Below are 26,567 nucleotides of genomic sequence, written 5' to 3' on the forward strand. Positions count from 1 at the left end.
TACTATTGAAAAACAACTTTATTCAAAAGAAATTTGTGACATCAAATAATCCAATAAATCTCTTTCCAGTGCAGGGACTTTTAACAATTTTCCTGTCATATGAGACATACAAATGTATAAAATTTTACAGCAATCATTCAACAACAAAAATTTATAAACATTGCCTGGTTTATTTCTTTCCTTTCATAAATCAGGCATTAAACTAGATGTGTCAAAGCGACACGAATGGCCACATCCCAAAAAGTTGAAAAATCTGCAATTTCAATATAAACACATGTGGACAAAAACCTGATGGTAGTCTCACATATCAAACATCAGCTCAAAATCTGGAGGCATATAGAAAAAGAATCTGTATAACTGTTATTTTCAATCACTTATCAAAGTCCAAAGCCCGTAATTTCAGCAAAAATTAGCGGAGCAGAACTTAACTTTAACTTGACCTGTAACTCATCATGGTTAACTCACATACCAAAAATCAGCGCAATATCTGAAGGCGTTTAGAAAAAAAACTCTGTATAATGGTTTGTTGCGGAATGACGGAATTACGGAATATCTGAATTTTGGACAAGAGTAAAACTTCGTTGCAGGGCCATAAAAAATCAAAAACTTAACCTAATTCATTTGTTAACAGTATTATATAAAAATCAGACAATAGATTGCATTTCATACATAAAAAAAACATATGTAAACTGAAAAATACTTCTAAAGAATGAGTTATCATATTGATTAAAAATCTCAACTCTTTTGTTTATAAGATCAATAAGTCATCAGTAATATACATTTTAATTCTGCAATACAAGTGAAATTTGTTTTAAATTAAAGGAAAATCATGATAAAATCACTTTAATGAAAAATAAACAAACATATACTTGCAAATAACAGTGTTTCCCACTAGAACATTACATCTTCCTGCATTTTAATACACAACCATTTTATACCCTAAGCAATTCAGAAAAAAAACATCAACTAAGTATTAATCTAAATTTGGCCAATAAGTTCATATATATACAAATGTATATTTATTTCATATCAAAATACCTTGAACACCACAACACATTTACATTTTTTTTACCTGGAATCACTTGAAAAAGAAATTAGGCTACCCTTAATTAATCTGTATTATTTGTATAGATGCTTGTTTGTTGTTGTGATTGAACAATATTTTTAATCATTCCTGTTATCTTGTTTATGTATATCTTAACCTCTTCTAGGACAAACAACCGGAGACAGAATTATGTCCTCTTTTCAATAGTGGATCAACAAACCAACTTATTGGTTAAATCAACAAATGGCTTTTTAATATTTCATTCAGTTATCAACCAATAAACAAAAATTCAACAACCATATGCAATGAAAAAGATATAACATTCTACATACATTGCATAACAAAAGATACCTTCTGTGAAAAGGCAAAGAAAATGGCATATTTCAAAATATAAAAATTATTAAAAAACTCTTCAATGTGTTTGATTGGATTAACTTCACTATTTACATGTACATATATTTGTAATTATCTTCAAAAGAACAAAGTTCTTCAAACTTTTTATGAGTGCATAGAATCCCCCTTTAACGACTAGATTAAATTCAACTTCTGAGTATATTTTAGACGACAAGTTTCAACAAGGACAGCTATCTACAATCTAAACTAGAATTCCTTTAACAACTCATAAAATCAGTCTTATACATTTTTTTTGGCAGTAACATAAATGAAGACAAATTTTCCCTTAGAATTAATTTTACATGAAATATCACATGCAATTTACATTGAATTAGAAAATGTATTTCACAGTTTAGCATGCTTACATGAAGCTGGCTACCAAATATGGAAAGTTCTGATTTGAAGTTCCTGAGAAAATAAGACGGAAATTTGAATGGATTGATAGACATAGAGGTAAACCAGTATACCACTCTCCTTCAGAGCGCTAATACAAACATACTGGTAATGGAGATGTTTCATATCATGTTTACTATTTCTACTATGAAAAAAATGGAAAAAAAAATGAAGTCAGAGCAAGGATTTGTATAGTCTCACTATACAAGTCCTTGGTCAGAGGCAGACATTATGTACACAAATCTTTATTTGAGGTATAAATACCATCAATAATGACAGATGAATGTAATCAAAGGTAAAAGAACTAAATTATGTCTTATAACAAAATTTTCAGAATTATGATTAATTAAACAAAGCACATAATTTGCTAAGGGAAAAGTAAGATTTTGTTTTTTTCATACATATTGAGAGACAATTCTATGACAGATATTAAGAAAGTGAAAACTGATCTAAACTGGTGATTAATGATTTTGATTTGGTTGAGTCTGTTTAGATGAACAAGCATAGAAATAACCTCCACACTAGGGTTAATTCAAAAGACGTTTTCAACATCATTTATCAGAGAACACAAATAAATTGTATGATTTTAATCTGACATCTGTTATTTTGTTTACCTTCAACATGTTCAATGTCTAGCAACTACTTTTCACTAAAAAGTTTTTAATTTACAGCTTAAAGTAAAAATGTTTGCCTTATTTCTATTGTTAACACTCTGCAATACTATCCTAAATAAACAATTAATGAACAAGAAACCCATTTTGTAAATAAAACAGTGTTTAATAAGGACGACACAAAATATAACAATCGTGAAAATAAACATTCCAGTCACAAAAACAAAATAAACAACTTCCTAATAAATCTATCACACTCTACAAACACACATTTTTACATGATCTGGAAAACAAAGTTATAGGTTTATGAAAAAACATTGGTCCCACTTATGCTGCAAATCTTATCCTTCTATCTTATAACTTCATTTGTACAGGGTTGTGAAACTAAAGTTTAATAATGTATTAAACTATATCCACTGGATCATACTGTGATATAAAGTCCAATATAGTTTGTTTTTTCCACCAGGCTAGTCCTACTATAAAGGTCACACAACATACACCTACTAATCGTCTTTTTCTAAAACCACTTTTCTTCTGCTTTAAAGTAACGAGATCTGGAGGACTGAAGTCTTTACGTTTTAATTGCTAAAAAAAAAAGATATTACGATATAATTTTTTATTTATTCTATATCAAAATTACTCTTATGTGTACGTGCTTTTTTTTTTTTTTTTTTTTTTTAACTATTTCATACTTTCTTTAGTTTAATTAATTTTGCTGTAGTCTTATATATAGGAATAAATTATAACAATTTTTAAAAGGAAGCAGTCACAGTTTTGATCTGACATATACCTTATTTTATAATCAAATGCTGTTCATTAGGATATGGAGCTTTTAGCTGTAAGATCGTTTTCAACATTTAAGGAATGACTGAAATATTTTTTCTATCTATGAAGAAATAACATCAAAAATGTGGTGCACACTGAATAACTCAATAAGTGTGCACCACATTTTTAATGATATTTGGAATAGACAGAAAAAATATTAAAGTCATTCCTTATAATATAATTCTTAAAAGGAGGTAAAAACATTGACGGCATCACAGTCACATGACAAAATTGGGTCTATGAGCTGATAGACAAAACACTTTCACCCAATCAGAAGACGTGTTACATTCAAAGTAAAATTATTGTCTCATAAAATTAAGTAGAACAAAATCTGACACTAAGACACCATTAAAACCAACTAAATAAAGTATAAATTTACCAAATTTAAAGTTCTAGTAAGTTTCTGTAGTTCTGTATATAGTGACTGTACATTTTTCATTGTATCATCTGTATGTTGTAAAAGTAATTCAGGTCCTGTCCCATCCTGTGCCAAAAAAAAGTGTTAAAAATAATGTAAATATGATTAATAGCAGATTTTACAGAGATAAATTTTCTGTATTAAATGATTGTTTACATAGTCTTGTATGATGCCAAAGATTTCACTAGGTAATCTTTAAAACAAAAAACAAAATTCCTGAAGGATTTTTTTGCATTAATAGTTCTGGTTAAATCTCAAATATTATTTACCTGAACATCTAGAATTTCTGGATTCTTTAGAATCTGGTCCCTTATATATCCAGTTGTGCTTCCAATATATTTACAATGTTTACTGATGTTAGCTACCATGGCAATAGATTCAGCACAGCTATGAAAGACAAAGTGAAATGCTATCAGATTATTTTCAGCTATACAGGACAAAGTAAGATGTTAGCAATATCTAATAATAGTTTGTACAACATGCCTACAACACATGAAGTTATTTCTATTCACATTCAAAGATATAAGGAGGGCTCTTATTAAAAACAGGAATATACTTTAATTCAATCCATTCATATTTTATCAAGGATAGTTAGATTCAGGAATTTTTAATGTTCCATTTTGGATAAAGACAATAATTAAGTAACAAACAAATTCCATTGCAGTATCATACCAAAAATGTATGCTACATTCAAAGTAGTTCAACTAAAACAAATCGGCGTTTTGCATTTGCGCCGATTTTTTCTTTCATTTGTGCCGATATTTTCTTTCATTTGCGCCGATTTTTTTACAGGTAAATTACAGGTAAATAGCTATAAGAAGATGTGATATGAGTGCCAATGAGAGAACTCTCCATCCAAGTCATGTTATTTTTCATTTAACATTATAGACCTCTTCCATTAGCCACTTGTACAAATTTATGAATTGTCAATCATAACATGTATATAACTGTTGTCCCCTGCTCACAGTGGGGAGGTGGAAGAAGGCCTACAAGATACATCTCCAGACATTTTCCCTGAACGTAACCGTAGTTCTTTAGCCTCTGTCTTCCGGACATCTGCCACATATTTATGCTCGATCTGTGTTTTGACAATAAAATCCGTGGTGACTCTGGCTTTACACAGTTTTATAGTACATTAGTAAGATATGTTGTTATATTTCAGGACACTTATCTTCCGATATGTATGGCCCTTGATGATTAAGGAATTGTCTCCTCGGCTCGTTTCAGTGCGCAATATGTCTATCATGTTACAATGAAGTTGCAGAAAAATATGAATCAAAATTATCTTAAACATAAATGAAAAACATTTAGAACCAAATTTTACCACTGGTATAGTACATGTACAAGTATTAATTTACCTGTAAATCTAATTAGGAGCAAATAAAAAATCGGCGCAAATGAAAAAATTAAATCGGCGCAAATGAAAGAATGAAAATTTTCAAAAATCGGCGCAAATGTCATACGCCCAAACAAATAAATCATAATAAAGTCCCCTTTCAACATTGTTGGTAGGAAGGAGACTAATTAACCTTGACATAAATTAAAAATTTAATTAAGTTATGATCAAAAAGTTATTTGTGTCAATTTTTACAAAAATGAATAAATCACCATCTATTCATGATTAAAATATCTTCAGAGAGAAAGCAATTTTCTGATATAGATGATGTCAATTAAGAGATTACATAATGAATGTGACATTCATAACCTAACAATATTCAAAACATGAAACAAGAAATATTTAGCCACCTTTGGGTATGATTGTAATCCCATCCTACTTAACAAATCTTACAAATGAAGGGTTATCATTAAAGATTTTCTTCTCTTAGAATTCCATTCGACTGTTAGTATTTTACTTGTCTGGATTTCCCTCAAAATGTATCTTAACAGGACAGGTAGATCATTCCTTGCTGAATTATGCTTTGCTTTTATCTTTTAAGTTGTATGGATGATTATAATAAGTTGAAAGCATAGCATCTAATGTAATACATACTGTTAGAACAACAAGATTGCATGAGCTGTCAAGGTTTATATACCCAGTATATAATTGAAAGTATTTTTCTTACTTTATCACATGATCACATGTTTTGGCTAAGTTTCATGAAAATCGGTGACTATGCGTGCCGGCCCCCCTATATGAAATGGTTGGTGGTTACAGAGAATTGCTCCTAATAAAATGCTTCACTGAGCTTAGCCTGATACAACCACAGAGGTTGAACCCTGAACAGTTTGGGCAAATTTGGACATAATATTTAAGTTTGATACTGTCTGGATTAGGATTGTGATCAAATTTTTGACATAATATAAGTTTCTGACACAAAATAAAATTGGTCAAAGATCTTACAAATCAATTGCGCAATACTGTCAGTGTGCAATTGAAGATTTCATCTTGAAACTTTTCAAAAATTTGAAATTTGAAAAAATTTTGAGAAAAAAAAAATATGAATCCCTTAAAAAAATAGTAAACAAAAATCCCTCCCCCTTGAACTTATTGAAACCCCTCATCGAGCAATAAACCCAGAAACCCAAAACTTGATCCCAGCCTTTTGTTTGTAGTATAGAATCTAATAGTACAATTTCAGAGAGAGCCATACACTTAAAAACAAGTTATTGTCTGGAAACTAGAAAATGCTTCTTTTGGTCCCTAATTCCTACATGTTTGGGGCAATTACCCCAAACTCAATCCAGCCTTCCCTTTGTTATATGGATCATTGTGTTACTATTTCAGAAAGATCCATACACTTACACACAAGTTATTGTCTGGAAACTGAAAAATGCTGGTTTTTGGTCCCTTTTTGGCCCTTAATTCCTAAACTGTTGGCCCCATAACCCCTAAAATGAATCTCAACCATCAACTTGTGGTATTTAACATTGTGGTACAATTTCAGAGCAAATGAATTATTTATACACAAGTTATTATCCTGAAACTAGAAAAATGCTTGTTTTGGGCCCCTTTTGGGCCACTAGTTTCTAAATGGTTGGGACCATCATCCCACAAATTGATCCCAACCTTCCTTGGGTGGTATTGAACCTTCTGAAAAAAAATTTCATTAAGATCTATTTACTGTAACTTAAGTTATTGGCTGGAAACGAATATGTTTTCTGACGACAACGCAGACAACATCATACCATTATACGATCCCAAAAAAATATTTTGCGGTCGTATAAAAAAAAAGAGTATTTGTAGGACACATCGGTAAAGTGCACACATAATAAAACTCATTACTGTCAAGATGTGACCAAATATAAAGTCAGTGTTGCCTGAGAAAAGAGTGAGAGAAAAATATGTGTTGGACGGAAAAGAAGAAAATGCAGTATAGCCCCATTCCCTGCAGTGGAGTTTAAATAACATATACTAATCAGAAGAATTATTCCCCTTACCTTATCCATGCAATACTGCCCCTTCCCTACAGTGGAGATTAGATAACATCCACTCATCAGAAGAGTTATTCCCCTTACCTTATCCATGCAATACTGCCCCTTCCCTACAGTGGAGTTTAGATAACATACACTCATCAGAAGAGTTATCCCCTTACCTTATCTGTTTGTTGTATTGTACTTGTTGAAGACTGGTTGTCTCCCATTCTTTCTTATGAACAGTTCTAATACCATCCAATATTTTCTTTCTTACACCAATCTGATGAATACCCATCTGAAAAAAAAGTTTTAAAATTCCACGAAAAATTGACGATTTATTTATAACACTAAATAAAGACACTTTTGACTCTTTTATATGAAATTGTTAGCAGAGATTTACAACAATAAAAAGTAAAGTAAATCATGTTATTTTCAAGGATACTTTACCTCACATTTAGCCATCTGTGGTTTACTTAATTTCGCTTTCTTCACTAATTTGAATAATAGAATGAAATTCAAAACAGTGTGGCTGTGGCCATTGATTGACACATTAAATTCATCCATTGACTGGGACAATTTAGGTGAACGTTTGTATGTAACGACCATTGCTCACTGTGTACTTTTTAAAGACACTTTAACTATGGGGTCACCAAAGGTTCTCAACACCTTAATAAAGTAATTCGAAAAAATTAAACAGAAATAACACAATGTTTTGATTTATATCAATTATATAAATCAAAACATAAAGGTTATTCCTGATTATTTTGTCGAATTATTTTATAATTAAAGGCGTTAAGAAACCTTTGGTGACCCCACAGTTTAAATGTCTATCGTAGGTACGTCTTAACAGTGGTAGTTACAGACAAACGTTCACGTAAATTGTCCCAGTCAATGGGTGAATTTAATGTGTCAATAAATGGCCACAGCCACACTGTTTTGAATTTCATTCTAATCATTGATATTAGTGCCAGAATTCTAATGGTTGATACAAGGATTTATCTATCTCCACCAGTCTTTGTTTTTTTTAAAGGATAGAATAATTGTGGGCTTCAAAAATTTTATAAGAATTTATTTTCTAAATCATCCCAAAAAGAAAACATTAACTGATATTTATATTATTTTCTGACAAGTTTTATATGTTTCGTACTGTCTAGTAAAGATATTTTACCTTTATCAAGTCCTCGTCTGTCATATGCAATACTGTGGTAAAGTCTAGATGTTGTCGCTGAAACAAGCTTATATAACGACTTAAGTCTAAACCACACAAAAATAATTCCATTTCTCCATACTTTACCACACATCTAGAATATACATATTACGTGAAAATTATACTGAGAGTTTTATTTTATAAATTCTTTAAAGTTATTCATTAATAGTGTCAAAACAAATCCATTCCCTCAAATACACATTTCTAAACCTTTTTTTCTTAAACGCTTCTTCTCATCTTATCATCTCTGAATTTTTTTATTTTTTTTTAAGTCTCCCCTTTTTAACACTAGAAGTTTTAAGGTCATTAAATCCTAATTCTTTTCTTCTTTCTGTAACTTCCTCCTGTGGTTAGGAACACATCAATTGATTGATTATTCTCAATGGGCTTATATAACACGGTCGAAAATAGCTAAAACACTTTGATATTTTACAGTATAAAACGCAATAGCATATTTGATATTTTACAGTATAAAACGCAATAGCATATTTAAAAGAGAATGGGCTTATATTACACAGAAAATATCAAAAGTTATTCACTACTCACTGTGGGTCAATACCAAGTTCATCATAATATTCATCATCATACACAAGCTCAGTGATTTCCACGGCCTCTAATTTTAATGCTTCTATATGGTTTGATTTTACTTCTCCTCCCAGCAATGCAACCAGCTGTTAAAACAATATATTTGAAGCGTTAGTTAACATTTGTAAGTAATATATATTCATAATGGAATAATCATTTTGCTTCACATTTATTTATAGTGGCTTTATTTTTGGCTAATTGACCAAGGTTTATTAAGAATTCATGTTTAGTGGACGAGACTATACATAAATTGTTGCTTTTAATTGTTTTTTTTTATTAGTTTTTGCATCTTTTTGGAGAGGAAATTTGTTTTGACCACAGACTAATGTAAAAGAATAACATTTATATGATTTGACCATTGATCATGGTAAAGGGGTACAATAGACTACAACTAAGATTATATAGTTTAATCCTGCAAGGTGTATGTGCCTTTCCAATGTCAGTTAATGCAAGGAGTTCATATTTGCTAATTTTTCTTTGCATAAATTCAATTAATAAGAAAGATATTAAAGCAAGGACAAGAAAAATTTAAACATTAATTGTCTTAAACAGATTGGTTTTGGAAAATAAACAAATTCACAGTATCAAACACATCTCACAACAAGTATGGTGGCAAGGTGGTTAGAAAGGCAATTTTTGACATATAATAAAATGATGACCCAGAATTGTGTCTCCTTTTTGTGTATTCAATAGAACAATGCAAATTTGAAATCTTACAAGCAATACAGATGTTTTACTGTGTGCCTTATTTTATCTCATATATCAATCTTATTACAATATCCAATATAAAGTTTGCATTGTTTCAAAATCATTGAACCATTACTCATGGGGAGGATCAAACATTCTTCATGGAAATGTGATGTGCCAATACTAATACATCTGCATACCAAATATCATTGACCAACCATTATAGAGTATCCAAAGACTGACCTGGTAACAAACTTGAACATGTAACTCTGCATAATTTGCAAAGTCAATGTACTATCACTGAGAGGATGGAGTCAAATAATCTCCAAGGAAATGTATTGATGCTATTACAGGTCATTTGCTTACTATAGGCAGCTCCCTTCATAGTGATATAATCACACACTTTTTTAAATGTAAACAATGCAAAATTTTAAACAGGAATGGACCATCACCATATGGCATCAACTAATCCCTATGGATTTCAAATGTACCAATGTTTATTCAACTGTATACCATGGCCAAATATCATTGATTTACCAGACTTAAATAACTCATGACACCAGAAACAGCTAGCCTATGCCTCACTTCTGTGACTTTTACTGTAGGCTAGAAAACACAAGAATGTGTCCATTGTACACGGATGCTTAACTCGCACTATCATTTTCTATGTTCAGTAGACCATAAAATTGGGGTTGACACTCTAATTTGGTATTAAAATTAGAAAGATCATATCATTATGACATATGGAACATGTGTACTAAGTTTAAAGTAGATTGGACTTCATCAAAAATTACCTTGACCAAAAACTTTTACCTGAAGCGGGAAAGAAAGATAAACAAACAATCTGACGCACAGACCGAAAAACCTAATGATCATAAATGGGATTTAAAATTGTACCTTGAATGTTTTCAGTAAAATCTTCTTACCTCATCATTTTGTTGTGAGACAGCTAGATCCAGAGGTGTTTGTCCATCACATTGTTTTATACTCATATCAGGCCAACGGTTCAATAAAGCCCTCACAACTTTCACATGGTTTTTACTAACAGCCCAACTCAGTGCCTAAAGTGGAAGGAAAACTTGTTTTACATCAACAATATATCTTTTAATAAACAGCTGCGCCATGAGCGCATGATACGCCTTTTGTCTTGTGTGAAAGTTTTATGCAATAATCATAAATAGTTTCTGGGAAAGTTTTAAGCAATAACCATATATTGTTTTTGAGATACATAGGGAAAAAAAACTAAATATCACTAAAATAAAATTTTGAATCAAAACCAAAAAGTATACAGATCTTTATATTAATATAACAAAGGAGTGTGTAAAGTTTTAAGCAATAATCATAAATTGTTTTTGAGATACAGCGCGACATGTAAAAAAACCCTCCCCTTTTTTACAAAATACTAAATAACTGAAAAATCAAATTTTGAATCATCACCAAAAAGTATACAGATCTTTAGATTAATATAACAAAGAAGTGTGTAAAGTTTTAAGCAATAATCATAAATCTTTTTTGAGATACAGCGTGACATGTAAAAAAAAACTCCCCCTTTTTTACAAAATACTCAATAACTCAAAAATGAAATTTTGAATCATCACCAAAAAGTATACAGATCTTAAGATTAATATAACTAAGAAGTGTGTAAAGTTTTAAGCAATAATCAAAAAGCATTTTTGATATACGGTGCAACATGTGAAAAAAACACACCCCTGTTTTAGTTACAAAGTGCCGTAACTCAAAAAGTTTTTTTTTTTTTTTTCACCAAAAAGTATACAGATCATTTGACCATCATAAGAAACAACTATAATAAGTTTCATGAAATTTGGATAAGTCGTTCTCAAGTTACAGTGCGACATGTTTACGCCGGACAGACAGACAGACGGATAGACGGACGAACAGACGGACGGACGGACGGACGCACAGACCAGAAAACATAATGCCCCTCTACTATCGTAGGTGGTATCGTAGGTGGGGCATAAAAATTATGGTACATAGTTTCCAAAACATACACCTTTTCACAAAATAGCAAATCAATAATTAATAATATAATTATACATAAATAACTGCTATATACAAATCTTCTACTTACAGACCAGCCTCTACTATCTTGTTTGTTAACATTTGCACCACATTCTAATAACTCAGCTACTACAAGTTCTCTCCCTTCCCTGGCAGCATAAATCAATGGCGACATGTGGTATCTGAAATATACATTTCAAACTTTAAAAATCTATTTTTACAATGTATATGCCTCTATAGAAAGAACAAGTGGATATAGGATTCATAGTATACTCAAACTTCACAAAATCCTATTTCTTTAAATTTTAAACCTACTTTCATTTTTTGTTTAAATATCTCAGATACCTTCATTATAGGCCCATACTAACATGAATATATTTTTTTTAAACACCACACCTCCTTATTTTTATATAACAAATGACCATATATTTACCTATCATGACTGTTAACATCTGCCCCTGCACTTATAAGTAGTGTTACACAGGACAGTACGTTTTCTTGATTACTGTTTGTGGATGAACATGCTGCCATTAGTACATTAAACATATCTAAAATAAAGTGAGAAAATCAAAATGTTATGATATTGTCGTTTGGTATCTTCATTGTGAAGGATATTAGACACTGCTATATAAAACATTAACATTACTCATACTCTACTCTTTCCAGGGGTCCACTCTCTTATATGAGAATAAGGAGATACATTTATAAATAACATATAATCTGATCTGAATGCAGCGATTATAAAATTGAGAATGGAAATGGGGAATATGTCAAAGAGACAACAACCCGACCATAGAACAGACAACAGCAGAAGGTCACCAACAGGTCTTCAATGCAGCGGGAAATTCCCGCAGCTGGAGGCGTCCTTCAGCTATGTTCGTATTGGTCAGTTCAGCTTCAAATGAAGAGATCTAGAATATCTAAAGTTTAAAATTTGAGCTTTAATCTAATTTGGCATAACTTATAAAAGATTTTAAACTGCTAACAGTACTATTTCATTTCAAAATGACAAAATCGCAATAATGAATGCACGCAATAATTTCTGAATTTACAGTACCGTTAGTTAATATCTGCATAGTCGAAATTCATAACCCAGGAACTGCAAACAAGTCAAATTCAACCTGTGTTTACTGGTCACTAGCTAACAACATTCACCATGACGGTGAATGGCATGGTCACCCTTTATATTGTGGAAGGAAATAAAACGGTCCTTGGCAGGAAAAATGGAAATCATTGTAAGTTAAGATGGGAGCCAAACACATCTCACAACAGGTAAAGTTCAAACTCACAGCATACCTGTTGACAAGCTACCTAACATTGTAGATAAACTTCTTAGAATACTTGGTCAGTGTGGCTCCAAACAACTTTAGTTAGGCTTATAAAAAAGATTAACCAGATATAACTTAATCACAGATAACACCTGGATGACAAATGTCAAATGAGTCAAAAGTAATACTTGATGCATATTTCAAAGGATTTTTAGTATAAGGCCAATTAAAATTAATTGATAGATTTTCATCCCCGCCCGCCCCTCTGAAATCTTCCCGCCCCGATTTTTTTTATTTTTGAAAAAATTATGATTTCCGGATTTTGTTCATTTCCGTTACCGGTAACCGTCAATGATTTCGCTTCATGTAAAACTTCCTGTTTCAAAATACGGTTTTCGTATTTCTCAAGAGTATTCTTACTGAAATCATTATGTCGATATATTCTGATCTATGATGACAACATCATTTACCGAGAATAGAGATTGATTACGAAAAGGGCATGAAATATTCGGGTTACGAGTAATACGCTGTGTCCAAGAACGCAAATCGCCGTATGTCACAAATGACACAAATGTTTGTGAATAAAACACCTTGGATTTATTTTATTTATACAATGACTTTGTGTCAAGAAATTTGGACTGTGAATAAAACCCAAAAGCGTAAGAATCGTGGAACACATTTGACTGGAATAAAGAAATTGACACAAGCATGAACTTTTTAGATTGGTGACCGTATATTGAGTTCAGAAAATCGACAAACATACGCATTTTTAATTTATTAATTTATAGCAAGCTCTTAGATTTAGATTTAGCCATGCCTTTCGTTTTTTGTAGAAAAACAGCAAACATCCTCTGTCACAATACCCACGATAGAGTAATTAAACAACTTTATGTTTTACATTGTAATTATATTTGCATCTTGCATACTAAGGACCGATTATTTCAACACTGTTTGAGTTTTCATTTTATTCTGTACTTATCGTACTCGTGTTGCATACCAATGCATTTGCTTCATTTTATTAGGACAACAAAACATTGCTTAGAAAGCAAAAGACATTTGATGTAGGTAGTCCAACTGAAGAGAGCATTTCTCCACATTTCTGCTGTTTGGCTTTATAAATATTTTGATATGAGCGTCACTGATGAGTCTTATGTAGACGAAACGCGCGTCTGGCGTATTAAATTATAATCCTGGTACCTTTGATAACTATTTACATCACTGGATCGATGCCACTGCTGGTGGACGTTTCGTCCCCGAGGGTATCACCAGCCCAGTAGTCAGCACTTTGGTGTTGACATGAATATCAATTATGTGGTCATTTTTTAAAATTTCCTGAATATAAAACTTTAAATATTTGTAAAACCTAAGGATTTTCTCATCCAAGGAATGGATTACCTTAGCCGTATTTGGCACAACTTTTTGGAATTTTGGATCCTCAATGCTCTTCAACTTCGTACTTGTTTGGCTTTATAAATATTTTGATATGAGCGTCACTGATGAGTCTTATGTAGACGAAACGCGTGTCTGGCGTATTAAATTATAATCCTGGTACCTTTGATAACTATTTACTATAAAATAGGTTTCTAGAGCGGCAATTACATGAATAACAGTGATTGTCAATCAGAGATATATATTTACGAATTTGAAAAAGCGGCACCAGCATATGGAGTATATGTGTCTCAATTGATACGTTACTCTAGAGCTAGCTCAAAGTACGTTGATTTTGTTGAACGAGGAATACTGCTTTCTCAAAAGTTGCTAAGACAGGGCTATGAATCAATCAAATTAAGGTCAACACTCAAGCAATTTTATGGTCGCCATCATGAGCTGATTGGCCATTATGACAAAAGTGTGTCAGAAATCATATCTCAGTGATATTCTTCCTCATTCATAATAACCTTCCATCATTACCGAACTGAACAAAGAAATAACATGACGGGTGCCGTATACGGTGCAGGAAATGCTTACCCTTCCGGAGCTCCTGATTTCACTTCTGGTTTTTAGTGGAGTTCGTGTTGTTTCCTACTTATTATTTGTAACTGTTGATGTAAATGTCTTTTGGTTTTATGAGTCTTTGGTTACTCCTTGGTTTTGATTGTTATTGTCTTATACAAGACACCTTATGGATGTATTTACATGATATAAGCTTATTGTTACACTTGCATATATGAATAACACGTGACCAGAAGGTTTCATATGAAATAAAATTTAAAAAATAAAATCCTCCCACCCGCCCCATTTTTTTTCAAAAATTTGGATGAAAATCTACTAATTAATTTTAGTTGGCCTAATCTTAGCTTAAGTAATTTAACAAAAAAATGACCTTGGTCTATTTTCGACATGATTAAAGGGTATAAAACAGAAACAATTCACATAAAATAATATGTAAAATTTGAACTTCTGTGTTTACAATTCCCATACAATTAAAAAAAAAAATATTTGGCCAACCATTACTTAAGCAAATGAAAAAATCCTGGTAGTGTAGTTCCTGAGAAAAATGTGAAGAAAAATATTCATGGGACGGACGGACTGACTGACAGACTGACGGAAGGACAGACAGAGGTAAAACAGTATACCCCCCTTTTTTTCAAAGCAGGGGTATAAAGAGAGGGAGAAAAAGTAAGGTTAAAACTTAATGCCCCCATTTTATTATTGTGGTGCAAGAAACTGAGATAATCAGGATATACATTTTTTTTTTAAAATCATCCAATGTGAACTGTTGTAATCCTGTTCACAGGCTTTAAAATGACAGATGTTGAAAAAGAAAATGAAAGTAGAAGTTAAATTGAAACAGAAAATAAAAGCAAAACTGATAGTGAAAGTAATAATGAAAGTGAAAGTAAAATGTGAAAAGAACTTTCACTTTCTTTTTACCTAATTCAAATGAACTTTGAGAAGTTTTCATTTTATTCTTATTCTGATGGAAATTTCAATTATAATGTACAGAATCAAATTGAATAGTAGTCTTTGGACATATAAAAATGAAGTCAGTATTGAGTGTCTTAGCTTGTTATCTGTAGTCATAAAGTGTCTACAAAATGTTTAAATTCATTTTTGATATAATTCATCACAGAAAGAAACTTAAAATGCCTTGGTTATTAAGAAACTATAAACTGAATATATGACAAAGGACTTCAAATGACTGCAAACCATGTTTTTGTCACTTTCATCAATGTCACATTTTATGAAACCATGAAGGGAAATAACTCTTGAATGGCAAAATTGAACATTTTCAAAATCAAACATGATCTCAATTTTCATCAGTTACAACCAAAATGTGAAAATTATAAGTAGAACAGTTCTTGACCTCTTGCATGGAAACAACTTAAAATGCAAAAATTTCCAATATGCAAATTGAAACGATTGAATATTCATTTTATTCCTGGCCCTAATTTTATTGTAGTCTAGAACACCTTAATACTTAATCTTTAGAAAAACAAAAGTGTGAATATTTTGGACTTTCTATGTTTAGACTTGTAGTGACCACTGAGGCTTATATACCCACTCCTTACAAATTTCCAATCAAAATTATTTTCAAAAAGAATATCATAAACAATTTTAATATAACCAAATAAGCATAAATCTGCAGGTTTGTTACAAACAATTGATAAAGAAAATTGCAATCATGTTTCAGTTAATATTGAAAACAGTAGGTGATAATTACAATATTTTACCATGATGACATTTAACATTGGCTCCTTTATTCACCAAAAATTCTACGATCTGCTTATTAGCTGAATTGGCTGCATACATCAATCCAGTCCAACCACATTTCAATACAGTATTAACATCAAAACCTGAAAGAGGGAAAACATTATGTTGTAGTGGATACACACTCTATACAAACTATATATATACAAGCTATCATATTGTATAAATTCAACAAGAGTGCACACACTGAAATGTCTCGCCTTCTATACTAATCATTGATATTATGTTGATAGTCCTAAGTATAAAGCTAAAGATCATAAAATATTTCCATACACCAAATAATGTAGACCTATTGCATATAGTATGAGAAAAACAGACCAAAACACAAAAATTTAACTATAACCACTGAACCATGAAAAAGAGGTCACGGTCAAATAAAACCTGCGCGACTGACATAAAGATCATAAAATATTTCCATACACCAAATATAGTTGACCTATGGCATATAGTATTAGATAAAAAGACCAAAACTCAAAAACTTAACTTTGACCACTGAACCATGAAAATGAGGTCAGGGTCACATGACATCTGCCCGCTAGACATGTACACCTTACAATCATTCCATACAACAAATATAGTAGACCTATTGCATATAGTATGAGAAAAACAGACCAAAACACAAAAATTTAACTATAACCACTGAGCCATGAAAATGAGGTCAAGGTCAGATGACATCTGCCAGTTGGACATGTACACCTTACAGTCCTTCCATACACTGAATATACTATCCCTATTGCTTATAGTATCTGAGATGTGGACTTGACCACCAAAACTTAACCTTGTTCGCTGATCCATGAAATGAGGTCGAGGTCAAGTGAAAACTGTCTGACAGACATGAGGACCTTGCAAGGTACGCACATATCAAATATAGTTATCCTATTACTTATAATAAGAGAGAATTCAACATTACAAAAAATTTGAACTTTTTTTCAAGTGGTCACTGAACCATGAAAATGAGGTCAAGGACATTGGACATGTGACTGACGGAAACTTCGTAACATAAAGCATCTATATACAAAGTATGAAGCATCCAGGTATTCCACCTTCTAAAATATAAAGCTTTTAAGAAGTGAGCTAACACCGCCGCGGCCGTAGCCGCCGGATCACTATCCCTATGTCGAGCTTTCTGCAACAAAAGTTGCAGGCTCAACAAAAATTAAACTTTGATTGATGGAGTCTAATGCCACTTAGATAGGACAAACATAAACTCCATAACATATGGTAACTGCATATAAGGTATGAAGCATCTACCTTTCTGAACTATAAAGCTTTGTGCAAATAGTTTACATTACCACTGCCACTACCAAATACAAGCCCTATGTCTGATATTTTGTGACTAATGTTGCAGGCGAGACAAAAACAAAAAGAAAAGTTTGTACCATTAGCAACAGATTCTGTGATGACACCCATATTTCCTCTAGTGATAGCCATTCTGAAATCATCAACACCAAGTTTTCTGTTGACTGGCCTCTTATGGTTAGCCTTATCTGGGACATTTTTCTGAGCAGATTTCTTTTGAGGTGCTCCAAATCCACCTTTCCCAACATTATCTGGCTGTTGAAAATTATTGTTTGTCTGAAATTAAAGCATATACAATGTATTTATCAAATACTTCAAAAAAAGTTTAAAATCAAAGTGTTTGTAAGTACAGAAGGGAAAAAATTGCTTTAATTTATCAGTGGGAAGTAAAATTAAATATTGCATTGTCAATAAAGCATTGATTGTCAATTCTGGACAATGGGTGATAACTCCAATTTTAAAAGATGGCTTTAACAATGACATCAATAATATTTTTTGAACAGATATTAGATACCTACACCTTCCAAAAGTTATGTAATTTTCTTGACAGGTGTAAAATCGTTTCGTCACTTGAATATCGGAGCACATATTATACTGATAAATTTTATGGAAATGTTCATGGATAGGATGTATAGTATGTTATGATCAATGCACTATATTTTGTGTATCAAAAAGGTAGTGACAAGCCTTGGAAGCTTTAGATATCAAGTCAGTAACATAGAGTTTTGATTGCATTTCATGCAATCTTTCCCAATAAAAAAATTATTATTGTATCATAACTGAGTACTGGGTTGAGTTCAATGTCGTAGCAGCTACGTAGTGCTACTTAAATTTGACTATTGAACGTGTAGCTATACTACTAGTTGCTACATAGATATTGATAGCAGCTATGTAGCTGCTACGATATTGAACTCAACCCAGGTACCTTATCAATATTTCACTAGTTTTACCATTAAAAAAAACTTACTAAATTCATGAGAGCCTGATTGACTTATCTGTCAAATAAAAACCTGCAGTCTATTTTTTTTTATTTTGCTTGAAATTGTAAGTCATTTTGTACATGTAAATTGTATTTCATGAACATGTACCAAGTTGTACTTTAAGATAAAAATATCTATTGATTCAAGATAATAGACACACCAAGAACTAGATATAAAATTGTCACTAGCTATTTAAAGTTTTGAACTGTCTACCATAATATCAAGAAAATAGACAAGGGCATTTAATTATTTTTAGGGATCAAATGATATTTTTTAGACACATGTATGTCTTGACTTTTTTGCATATCTTATTTGGTTAATTACAATTGCTTTTTATTATCTAAAACAAATCCTAAAATTATGTAAATATTTAAAAAAAAATTTTTTTTTACAAAAAACACATCTTTGAACAGCAACACCTACTCCTTTGCTTATAAGACAGGGTAAACATGGTAAACACAAAAACAGCAGTGTTATCCCTGGTGTTATAATTGATACCATTTAACAGTGCCTTCAGAGATTTTTACAAATGGATACCCAGCTACATTGATCCTTTGAAAAATCTCAGTCTGACCGCTACATGTACATGTACAATGATGTACAAAAATGTAAGCGCTCAGAAAAGTTTATACCAAAAGTTGTAGCTATTTTGGTTTATTTCTACCATAGGCAAATGATAGATACATGTAGGGTCTAGACCAGTGTAAAAGGCAGGTAATCTGGACCTAGTCCGAAATTACTCTGACGTCCAACGGCTGTTTTGCCAGACAAGCTGGAGCCGTTGGACGTCAGACCTCATGATGATTTATGCCAATGACTATACATGTAATCTAACACCTCGTTCATTTAAAATGCAAGTAATCTAATTGTCCGAGAGCTTCAGTCTGTTATCGTGGTTGGCTACTAAATGCTTAATACCGATCTCCTCTAAAGGAGAAATCGTGGTTGGCTTCTAAATGTTAACAACTGATCTCCTATAAAGGAGGTGAAAAAAGCATAAATATTTGCATATTTGCGTATCGAGGTCGCAAGGTCTCTCGTAACTTGATGTCCATTTGAAAATAAAAGTAAAAATGTCTGAAAAGATGGGTTACTGTGAAAACTGTCTGAATATAACAAAATAAAGGGAGGCAGGTAGGTGAAACTTAAATAAATGAAGAGATAAATGAAAAATGAACAAATTGATACCCGATTTATATAATTCCAAGGCCTTTAGTTGGCACCAGAAGCGACAAAACAACGCATCTATTTTTGACGGGCAAATATCCACTTTTTGGTATATAATGAGCTCAAACATCCCATGGCCCCAGATTGTCTGGCAAAACAGCCATTAGACGTCAGAGTAATCTCTGAATTTCTGGACTGCAAATGAACTAGAGGCTCTGAAGAGCCTGTGTCGCTCACCTGTTACTGTATTTACTGATGTCGGCCATCTTGGTTGGTAGGCGGGGTCATTAGACACTTTTTAAAAATAGATACCCTAGTAATGATTGTGGCCAAGTTTGGTTAAATTTGGCCTACAGTTTTAGAAAAGAAGATTTTTGTGCAAGTTACAAAAATGACGAAAAGTTGTTCAATATTGACTATAAAGGACAATAACTCCTTAAGGGGTTCTCTGACAATTTTGGTCATGTTGACCAATTTTTAGATCTTACTTTGCTGAACATTATTGCTGTTTACAGTTTATCTCTATCTATAATAGTATTCAAGATAATAACCAAAAACTGCAAAATTTCCTTAAAATTACCAATTTTAGTGCAGCAACCCAACAACGGATTGTAGGATTCATCTGAAAATTTGTGAGGGGATAGATCTTATTCTGATGGACATTTAAATCTTGAAAGATTTGCCCTAAATGTCTTAGTTTCAAAGATATAAAGCAAAAACTGCCTTTTACCACTATGTTCTAATTTTAGCCATGACGGCCATTTTGTTTGGTAGGTGGGGTCATCGGACACATTTTTCAAACTATATATTAAGATTATGATTGTGGCCAAGTTAGTTCAAATTTGGCCCAGTAGTTTCAGAGAAGAAGATTTTTGTACAAGTTACAAAAAATTTATATGAGAAGAAATGATTTCCACTTTTATTTGATAGAAATTTGTAAAAAAAGTCACTTTTCAGCTGATATGCCCAAAAAGTAGCTTTTTCACTTTTTCAATAATTTTGCAAAAGCAGCATCCTTAATTTTTCTCTGACATTTTTTTTCTGATATCTATTTGTGTTTGTGGTATTTATTTCATGTGTTTTACTCATTTGTGAACTCTGAACACAAAGAAAAGTGGATAAAAGCATAAAAAGAGTACAAAATGGACTGTTTTAATAGTCTAGGTCTAGCGGTCCGTACGAAGCAAGTGAAATATGAAGTTCTATGCACTTAAAAATTGTATTTCTTTAAACAGACTGCACTGAATCTATATCAAAAGCACTTATTACTGGTTGTTTAAACTTGTCTGTTTCACAGAATACCTTTATTTTCTTCTGTTGGATGGCTGGTGGTTAAAATATTGGCATTTCAAGACTGAAATTTCAAGCAGGTTTTAAACAGAAAATTGAAAAAACTTTGCATCAGACCATACTGTCTACATATATAGTTAAAAGCAACAGTCTTGTTACATCCAGGCTTCATATTTGATCATATCTCAGCAAGGATTTGGGCAAAAAGAAGCATATTTACATCTCCAATATCATTTATATGCAATTAAATATGGAAATATAGAGAACAGCCTAAATTGACAGCTTGTTGTTTTAAGCTTGACATTGCTTAAGACCATGTAAAACTCATGTGTTATGCTATTTGAAACATATATTTACATGAAAAGAACATTTATGATATGTTAAATGTTTTGTTTTAACTTAAAAACTTCAGAAAATTGTTGTAAGTGGAAAATATTACATTTCATATAAGGCCTCGCTTCATTTGAAAACCTCTATTTTTTGGCATAGGCACATATAAAATTAACTTTTGTCAATTTTTTATAAGTCTCATACATTAAGTATGCTATCATTTACTTTGAATAGATAATATCTTATACATTGAGACATAAAAAAGTGCAATTTGGTGTTTTGGGGGGATTTTTGAAGCCAAAATTTGAAAGTTGAAATTTTTCTATTTCAACGTCACAATTTAGCAACCAAAGTTGAGATATAAAAAATGCCACATTTTCTATAATATATATCACATGGCTTTGAAACTTTGTAAACTGACTCATAATACACTAAGCTTAAATCATGCCAAGTTTTATTGGAATTGGTCAAGTTTTTGGCCCCTAATAGGCCCAAGACCACAATTAATGACCCTTCTTTTCGTTGTTCACGAATATAGTTCCCTTTAGTTATAGTGTATTTCTTCTTTATTTTTTTTCTTTCCCTTTCTCATTCATTTCTTAGCTTTTCTGGGGTGGAAATGAAAGAAGAAAGCTGAAATAAACTTTTGGATGTTTTATTTTAACTGATTTCAATAAGGAAAGAGTGATTAGGCCAGGTGCAAAAAGGTTATATTTACACTTTTCGGAACATCTCTTGACTTGCATATAGGGGTAGGGATGTGTATTGGCCAAATTTGTATGATGTAATGATGCAATTTTTCTGAAAATTGCATATATCTTTAGACTTGTACTGTACATTACACACACAAAAAATTAGACAAAAACAACATTTAAAATTTTTTAAATGCGACAAAACGTTATAAAGAAATGATAGAGAAATTAATTGTGGTCTCAGGCCAAATTTACTATAAAGGGCAATAACTCCTTTAGGGGTTTACTGATAATTTTGGTCATGTTGACTTATTTGTAGGTCTTACTTTGCTGAACATTATTGCTGTTTACAGTTTATCTGTATCTATAATAGTATTCAAGATAATAACCAAAAACTGCAAAATTTCCTTAAAATTTCCAACTCAGGGGCAGAAACCCAACAACAGGTTGTCCCATTTGTCTGAAAATTTCAGGGCAGATACATCTTGACCTGATCAACCATTTTACCCCCATGTCAGATTTGCCCTAAATGCTTTGGTTTTAAGATATAAGCCAAAATATACATTTTACCCCTGTGTTCTATTTTTAGCCATGGCGGCCATCTTGGTTTGATGGCCAGGTATCGGACACATTTTTTAAACTAGATACCCCAAGGATGATTGTGGCCAAGTTTGGTTAAATTTGTCCCAGTAGTTTCAGAGGAGAAGATTTTTGTAAAAGTTTATGGACGACGGATGCCAAGTGATGAGAAAAGCTCACTTGACCTTTCAGGTCAGATGAGCTATAAATGAGGTCATTTAGGATAGGGAGGGACATTTTTACTTAAAAAACTACATATAAAGACCATGCAGAGAGTTCATGCATAAAAAAAAACCAAAAAAACTTACCAAAACAAATTTAACGCCCCCTTCTCATACCCCTTGAGCATTTAAGCAATGGACCCTAACTTAAGTGAGGTTGAATTGACACAAGTAGAAGTCCAGTAATGCCCATATTTCTATATTCTCTTTCATCTTAAGGTTGGGCGTTGAATTTTGGACAAAATTTCAAAATCTTGGAAGGTCTCGATGTTACAGATTCAGGGATACTGGAACAAAGATAAATTACATTTACATCTCCATTGCTCCACTGTGAAGCTTTTGGATGGTCATAATTTATATGATTGTTGTCACAGCCTAGGATAAATCCATCATCATCGTCGTCGTCGAAATCGTCTTCGGCACCACCGGGGAAAAAGTCCATGGTGCTCGCCATCTTTGCATGACCTATAACCTGGCTGAGGGTACTGACTTCGATTTGCAATAAAGTGAAGATATTTTTTTATTTATTGAATCTAAGAACTCCACAAAGGAGAGAAAGAATCAACCCTGCGATTTAAAAATATGAATAATTTGGACTACTAAGCGAGACGTGGAATAAACGTGTTTAAAAAATTTGAGGGGAGAGTAAGACAACTCGCCCCAATGGCAAATGGCCCCACATCAAATCGCCCCTCTTTTTCACCAACTCGCCAAACGTTTCGGGAAAAAAACACTTATTTCTTGTTTACATACTCGCCCCACTTAATAGAAATTGCACACTGATCAAAGAGGTTAAATCCCTTTAAATTTACTTCTGCCAACTCGCCCCAATTATGAAACTAATGGTTAAAATCTCGATGAATAATTATTATACGTCTGCCGGCAAAGTCGCCCCACTTATGAAAACGTATCGTCACATAATAAAAAAAAATCGAAATTTATTACATGATTTTGATTGCAATTCAATTATGTTTCACTTCTTGAAGGGTCTATGTATTTCCTGCAAAATTTTAGAGCACACAGAGACATATATATGTCTCTGGAGCACATAATTGCAAGCTACATCACGAAACACCTTGAATCCAACAACATACTTTGTGACTTGCAACACGGCTTCAGGCCAAATAGATCATGCGAATCCCAAATGATATCACTAATTCACCAGCTGTGTTCAAATAACGACAAAAACATACAAACCGATCTAATCATGATGGATTTCGCAAAAGCCTTTGACAAAGTTCTACACAACCGTTTACTATATAAACTTAATTTTTTCGGTGTATCAGATCAAGCCACAAACTGGATATCTTTCCTTTCAAATTGTTCACAAACAGTTATGCTACAAAACCATTCCTCTGACAACATACCAGTTACATCAGGTGTTCCTCGGGGCACTGTATTACGTCCAATATTATTTTTACATCGAGCGGATGACCTTGAGGACATTCCGATGTATTGCTATCGCCTCAATTTCCATTATGCAAATTAGTTTTGGGTTTTCAACCGATCTTTAAAAATTATAGACCCGCGGACAATATCTAGTGCAAAATAACATTACTTATCGCTTGTTTTAAATTATTTTTTTCAATGGATACTCCTAAAAGTACTTTTTTTAAACACAAATTAATAGTATGAAAATGTTTTGTCGTTAGAGATATATATAAAAGTAAAAAATTATTGATAATTTTTTTGGAACATTATATATACATGATACTGTTATATATTTAATATAATATATAACAACAAACCAGTGTATACTCTGAGACTATTATTATATTCGTATAATTGTCCCAGGTATACTGATTTGTATCACTACAATATAGTTATTACGGTGCACAAGAACTTGTGGTCATCCGATGTTCTTTGATTAATATATACATTAATGACTTACTTGACTATTTACATCACAGTTAAATCAGGCTCTTTGCTGACGATAGCATCATTTACCGACAGATAAAATCAACATCAGATTGCCTTAAACTCCAGGAAGACCTAGAAGGGGCAATCAAATGGGAACAAGACTGGCTAATCACAGTTCCACCCTGACAAATGCAACATACTTCGAGTGACCACAAAGAAAACACCTATCCATTTTTTTTATAACATGCACGGTCACATTCTTGAGTCAGTTTAAAATGCAAAATATTTAGGTATAGCTATATCATCAAATTTAAAATTCAAAAGCAAATAAGACCCTTGGATTCATCAGAAGAAATTTAAAAATAAACTCAATAACCATCAGAGACCGAGCATACCAAGTCCTTATTAGACCAAAACTTGAATACTGCTGCACTGTCTGGGACCCTTACACAACAGAGAACATTAACTCCATAGAAAAAGTCCAAAGACGTGCAGCGAGATATGATGCTCCAACTACAAATATACTGAAAGTGTAACAAACATGATTAACACACTTCACTGGCCAACATTACAAGAAAGGAGACTCAAAAGCAGATCAAATATGTTCCATAGAATAACAAACAACAAAATTGCCATACTGACAAGTTTATCTACAGGATGAAAATGATAAATATGATTCTTTAAGTCAAAAAATTAATTATATATAGTTAGACCTGATTTTGACACACTTTAGTAGTGTGTTTTGTGTGGTACGAAAACAGTTTTTGGATCATGTTTACATAATGGCCATAAAAGGACTATACAAACAAGGTCTATTTACTTTAGACCTAAGTCTATTTACATAGTGGCTCTTATCAACTCTTAATTAAACAAAGTTTGTTTACATAGACTAAAAATAAACAATCATCCAGGTTACGTAATGCACAAACTGATCCAAAAGTAATAAACTGAGCAAAAACAACCAAAAAAAAAAGGGGGGGGGGGGGGGGGAGATTGATAGATTGATTGTTGGTTGCTTAACACAAAACAAAAAAAAAAACCCAAAAAAAACAATAAACTTCGTTAAGCAAATCCTGATATTCAGGGTCTAGAACTAAGTATTCATTAATTTCATAGTGATTTTCCATGTTTACTTTATTATGTTTTTATCATAAAATGATATTTTTGCTATATATATTTTCAAGACTAATAAAAAGATTTTATCATTTATTACTTAGAAGAGGCATATGCATGAGACAGGCAGTTTTATTAGTCATTTTTATTACCCTTTTGAAACTTCTTGAATTTTATATTACACATGTCATATACAGTTCAGCTAGATATATTTAGCCTACTCACAGTATTCTTTTTTGTTACTTTCCAGAGGTGTGCCTGAGACAAAGGTTTTATATATATACTAATATGTGATAACTGTTGTTTCTTATTTGTGTTTGTAACTTGTGTTGTTTATTATATTTGTAAAAGAATATTATATTACAATGATATTATATTATGCTCCTTGTGAGCCCATTTTATGGAAATAAAGCATCTTCTTCTTCTTCTATACAAACACTGGTAATATAAAGTGTGACATGGTATGATAATGTAATAATTATCTTGTTAAAGAAGTCTATTGATTACTTACTGTACAATT

General features: G+C 32.1%; 1 protein-coding gene across 2 annotated transcripts; it reads right to left on the reverse strand.

Annotated features, from left to right (window-relative positions):
- LOC139516305 (ankyrin repeat, SAM and basic leucine zipper domain-containing protein 1-like) lies at positions 1–23,579 on the reverse strand. 2 transcript variants are annotated; one of them, XM_071306353.1, is made up of 12 exons: positions 23,388–23,579; positions 17,896–18,091; positions 16,480–16,602; positions 11,971–12,085; positions 11,608–11,719; positions 10,445–10,579; positions 8,793–8,917; positions 8,208–8,340; positions 7,219–7,334; positions 3,955–4,072; positions 3,647–3,751; positions 1–3,027 (listed from the first exon to the last, which is right to left on the reverse strand). In XM_071306353.1, the coding sequence occupies exons 1-12, from the start codon at positions 23,526–23,528 to the stop codon at positions 2,845–2,847; spliced, it is 1,602 nt and encodes a 533-aa protein (XP_071162454.1). In that variant the 5' UTR covers positions 23,529–23,579; the 3' UTR covers positions 1–2,844. The 2 variants fall into 2 exon arrangements, with proteins under 2 accessions (XP_071162454.1, XP_071162445.1); XM_071306344.1 differs by having other exon boundaries at positions 23,382–23,579.
- Positions 23,580–26,567: the final 2,988 nt, after the last annotated feature.

This window comes from Mytilus edulis, chromosome 1, assembly GCF_963676685.1.
Source record: "Mytilus edulis chromosome 1, xbMytEdul2.2, whole genome shotgun sequence".
NCBI lineage: Eukaryota > Metazoa > Mollusca > Bivalvia > Mytilida > Mytilidae > Mytilus > Mytilus edulis.